This window comes from Terrapene carolina, unplaced genomic scaffold (genome assembly GCF_002925995.2).
Source record: "Terrapene carolina triunguis isolate 2854851 unplaced genomic scaffold, T_m_triunguis-2.0 Scaffold141, whole genome shotgun sequence".
Lineage (NCBI taxonomy): Eukaryota > Metazoa > Chordata > Testudines > Emydidae > Terrapene > Terrapene triunguis.
In genome coordinates this window covers 2,703,674-2,708,346 of record NW_020664492.1, presented here as the reverse complement: position 1 = coordinate 2,708,346, position 4,673 = coordinate 2,703,674, and the positions used below count along the sequence as shown (strand labels likewise).

Below are 4,673 nucleotides of genomic sequence, written 5' to 3'. Positions count from 1 at the left end.
ACCTAAGAGCAGCAGGGACAGGTCGCCACTTTCGGGGAGCCATACGGAGCCAGGTATGGAACCTGCCAGCCACATGACAACCAGACTATAAACCGGACTTTCTATGAAGATTAGAAATGCCGGTTTATAGAGCTTTCCGGTTGGTACAGGGCCGGATACACAACTTTTACTGTATATTGGTTGCTTCTTTAAACTCAGGAGATTATCTATTTTATCACAAATGGAATCAAAGGTTTTAGTGCAAAGTCACCCTCTGCAACATGCCATCTGCTTGAAGGCTTAAAGATTTCTACATTGTGCAGAAATATTTCATTTATAAAGCAATTATACAAAATGAAAAGCTATTAGGACTTGAGTGTTTTGGTTGTTCTTTTGTTCATTTTCAACGCAAATAACAAAAAAATAGTTTTTCCAGAAACTGACTCCTAGTCTAGCTGTGCAAATCATTCCAAATTCAATTTGGATTGGCAATATTTTAGCATCAGAACAGGTCAGCAGGCCCTGGAGTTCAGAAAGGTTTGGGTTAGAATGAATCCCATTTTCCCATGGTTGAATTGCATTACAAACCCATGGGTAAGATCTTGGTTTGACATGTTTGTGCACATTCACACAGGTTTATGTTTCACAGGAAGTGGGATTAGTAGCCCTATTTGAAGATACTACATCACCTTTCTCTGCAAGAACAGTTCAAACTTGAAATGCACAGGACAACGGCAGTATCAAAGATTTTGATCAAAGCAAGAACTTCATATCTGTTTTTTATTACAGTTCACTGAGATAAACAAAGACTGTGCAAACCCCTATTGGTTCCTGAACATGAGTCAAACTCAAATCGAGAATGATTCCAAGTGCACTGGAAGTTAGAGCTGAATGTTTTACACACTTCTAATTCCTACATAAATATAAGGGACAAAGAAAATAATCTGTGAAAAACTAAGAATAACACCTCATTCCACCTTGAACCTAAGGTGAGTAAGAAATCATAGGACTTGGTAGCAGGTTTCTAACTTACAATAATTGCACGGTTTAGTCTTCCAGTGACAATGTGATTGTCTGTAAAGCAATATGAAATGTTGTAAAGGAGTTGGGAGAGAGGAGGAGAAGAGAGGTTTCTTAAATACTGTGATCTTGTACAGTGTAACAAAACTCTTTTTATGAAGTAGCCAAATGCTTTGACCGTGCGATACCTGAAGGGCACTTAACGGCTCAGGCATTTATCTCTCACACACAGTTATCTGAAATGCATATGCATCTTCAGCATAATCCATTGCCACTGTTAATCATGAATTGGAATGGAAGCATATCTGGAAATGGTAATTCAAAGATATCGTTACACAGTTTTTGGCAACTGAATCCAATGTAAAGAAATGGGTTATAAACACTGTCTGACATGCATGAGTCTTTCAAAATTATTTACAAATGAGGTTCTACAAGCTTTATTCCAAAAGTATTTCTCCTCTGCTTAGGTGCTAAAATATGTGATTTTTTTTTTTTTAAGTTACACAGTCACTGCTGGGTACATCTTCTGTTCACTATTGGCATGGGGATAGGGAGACTGAATCTGCCTGTATCCACTTTGCAGACCATCCAGGAAAGGTGGCACCGGGGTCATAGGCATAGAGTCATGTTGGACAGCATAACCTACATACTGTGGGTGCAGATACTGCCCTTGATGTGGCACAATCTGGGTAGCCTGCTGGCAGTTCAGTACTGAGAAATTAGTAGGCATGTTGACATAGACATTATTCATGGTCCCTTCTGGCAAACAGCAGTTGGTCTGTGACCTAGTGGGGGGTGCTCTGGCACCTGAGTTGGCACTGGAACTGGAGCTGGCAGCAGTACTCGATTGACGAGAAGAGGAACCACGGGAGGTACTGGCACTTGGAATCATGGGAATAGTCTCCATCAGCCGATTACCTCCAGGTGCTCGGCTCTGCTGTGGCTCTTGCTTGGGTCGCAGGCATCTGCAGCAACAAGCTGCTACGAGAGACCCCAAGATGATAAAGGCAACAAAAACAGATCCAACTATAAGGAATGGCACATAAATGGGCACTACAAAGAGAAACAAAACCACTGTTATTAGGAGTTGCTACGAAGGCCAAACCTAAAAAACAAAGTTATACAAAGAGAACAAGAGAAATGCTTATTTCTTTCAGTCACTCAGCATTAATATACTCAAGTCCTCCAGGGAGAAATGATTCTGGAAACTAAACATTCCACTTTCTACTTTTAATAAAAGGACTAAAGAAAATATAGATGCTGCAAAAACTAATGGTTGGGATTTTCAAAGTGCTTAAATTGGAGCTCTGCCCACAGAGAAAGGATGGCAGGCCGGGACTTCCAAGACCTGGTTTAAGTCCTTGTTCTACCACTGCCTTCTTGTGCGATCTTTGGAAATTAACTAGGAAATTCATCAGTCTCTGTGTCCCACTTAGCTACTCCCCTTCCTCACAGGTTGTCTTAAAGACTATGAGATGCTCAAAATGCTACAAAAAGGGGGACCACATCTCTCTTACAGCCAACATGGCTGGGACTCATCCTTTTCATTTAAGACTGTCAGCCCCAAGACTTAAGTATTACTAACCCTTGAGATGGCATTACCTGACCACATTAACTGGAACAATTACTAATGAGATGTGCAGGACACAAGGTCAAGAGGACAAGACAGTCACAAAGACTAGTGACAGCTATCAGATCATGGTGAGCAGCAAATAAATCTAATACGTGATTTTTAGAAAAAATGACTTGTTTTTAACAGAGTCTTATCTTCATTGAAACTGGAATGGCTAACATTAGAGTCACTTACACAGGCATAATTATTAAACTAAAGGCTGTTTAACCTATCATTTTTTGTAATTTTAACACCTTTTAACAAACAGTTTCTAGTATCATTGTTTATTTAGACTATCGTGATTGGTTAGAAGTCATTTTGAAATCCTGTGTAATAGAAGTTACTTTTCCTGAAACAGTTGTTCCCTTTCAAAGTTTTTTTTCCCTTTCTTTTTTAATTGGAAGTGCAAACAAAGCTGAAGGAATGATTAAGTATACTGCTGCTATATAGATCTGACACAACTTGTTCAAGACATTCTGGAGACAAGTGGTGTTGTCATTTAAATAAATGCAGAACTTAAAACCAATCAAAGGTTTTGTCATTCTTAAAGTATCCAAACTCCTTGACAGTAACTTAGCTTTTTACGTTTCCGATTTTAATAGTTGCAAATGATGGACTAACTGACAAGTTTCTTATTTGGAATCCAAAGATTTGACATTTGCATTTCTGTCCTACTTTTATCATTACCCAGATAACAAACTGAGGATGTGTGTGTGTGTATGTCCTTCTGTTGTTGTTATAAAAAAAAAAAAGTGTTTGATTTACATTTAAGGCAGAAACATATTCTCTTATTTTGTCTCATTTTTCAACTGATCCTACTGCCAGAAGTATTAGTAATAAAAAATATGTGCTGTAAAACTAAGGGGAATTACCCATAACTACATGTGGATTCACCATGACCAGCCAAATCTTGGTCCCTCTGAAGTCAATGGCAAAACTCCCTACAGGTCTATTAACAACATCCCAGGTAGCAGTTAAAGGCTCAGCTGTCATAGGCAGGGCTGAAAATGAGGGGTTGCAGCTCCCCTCGTTAAAAGATGTGTCAGAGATGTAGGAATGTTTGCCAGTCAGCCCCTGCTCCCAAGAAGTCTCTGCACTCAGGGCTTGTACCCAGGTCACTAGGCAATAGGCTGACGCCATTAACCCTGCAGGGCCGAGGCAGGCACTAGGTGCCCTAGATCGGCATTTCTTAGCCCTTTCGCCCGCGGCTGCTCTCAGACCTATGTTCAGGTATCTGTGAAGGTAGAGCCTGGGCTCACCATGACACCTGGCAGCCAGACTGGCTGGGGGCACTCTGGATTAGCAGTGCCAGCGCCTCCTTTGGCCCGGGGGCTCGGAGTGGCTAAGCTTGGCTGTCCCATAAGCATCCTCCCATGAGGGGCTGAACTGCCTGCTCGCCTGGCTGCCCCGCGCCCATGGTGCCCAGCCCCGGCGCGTCGGGCTGGACACGCTGCAGAGCCGCCAGGGCTGCGGGAGGGGGCTGCGCTGGGCCAGGACGGGGTGGGGGAGGAAGCCGCGTACCTGCTGCGCCATCCGGGCCGTCTTTGTCCGGCCGGCCTTGCTCGTCTGCCCCCTGCTGCCGGTCGTTGTCGCACACGCCCTGGTCCAGCCTGGCCTCGGCGCTGGAGCAGCAGTAGCGCAGGGCGCAGCTGCCGCAGCAGATGGTGGCGTCCCCGCCGTCAAAGCGCTCGGGGCACTGGAACCCGTCCCGCCAGGCGCCCTGCGCGTCCAGCCAGCCGTGGCAGTACTCGCCGCTGGCCCCGGCCCCCGCCGGCAGCAGCCAGCCCAGCGCCGCCAGCAGCAGCCAGCAGCGCCCGCTCCACATGGCACCGCTCAGCGGCGGCGTCCGGGGCAGCAGCGCGCCCGGCAGAAAAGGGGGGTGGGTCCTCAGCACGCACGGGGCTCCTCTGCTAGCGCCCACCTGTGCAAGGGGGGAGACAGCACCCAGCTGTCCCGGGTGTGTGTGTGTGTGTGTGGGGGGGGGCGGGTTGTGGACACAGCACCCCGCCCCGGCGGGGGGGGGGGGGGGGGCTGGTTGCGGACACAGCACCCCGCTGTGGAG

The 4,673-nt window shown here is 45.8% G+C and overlaps 1 protein-coding gene across 1 annotated transcript; it reads right to left on the bottom strand.

Annotated features, from left to right (window-relative positions):
- Positions 1 to 1,433: 1,433 nt before the first annotated feature.
- Positions 1,434 to 4,584, bottom strand: LOC113406837 (protein shisa-2 homolog). Its single transcript, XM_026653618.2, has 2 exons — positions 4,133 to 4,584; positions 1,434 to 2,052 (listed from the first exon to the last, which is right to left on the bottom strand). Exons 1-2 carry the CDS (start codon positions 4,434 to 4,436, stop codon positions 1,499 to 1,501), a joined length of 858 nt encoding a protein of 285 aa, XP_026509403.1. The 5' UTR covers positions 4,437 to 4,584; the 3' UTR covers positions 1,434 to 1,498.
- Positions 4,585 to 4,673: the final 89 nt, after the last annotated feature.

Coding starts and splice junctions, on each gene's coding strand:
- LOC113406837 (XM_026653618.2), bottom strand. CDS start 4,436: ATGTGGAGCGGGCGCTGCTGGCTGCTGCTGGCGGCGCTGGGCTGGCTG. Junction 2,053..4,132: donor CGGCCCGGATGGCGCAGCAG/GTACGCGGCTTC, acceptor TTCTCTTTGTAG/TGCCCATTTATGTGCCATTC.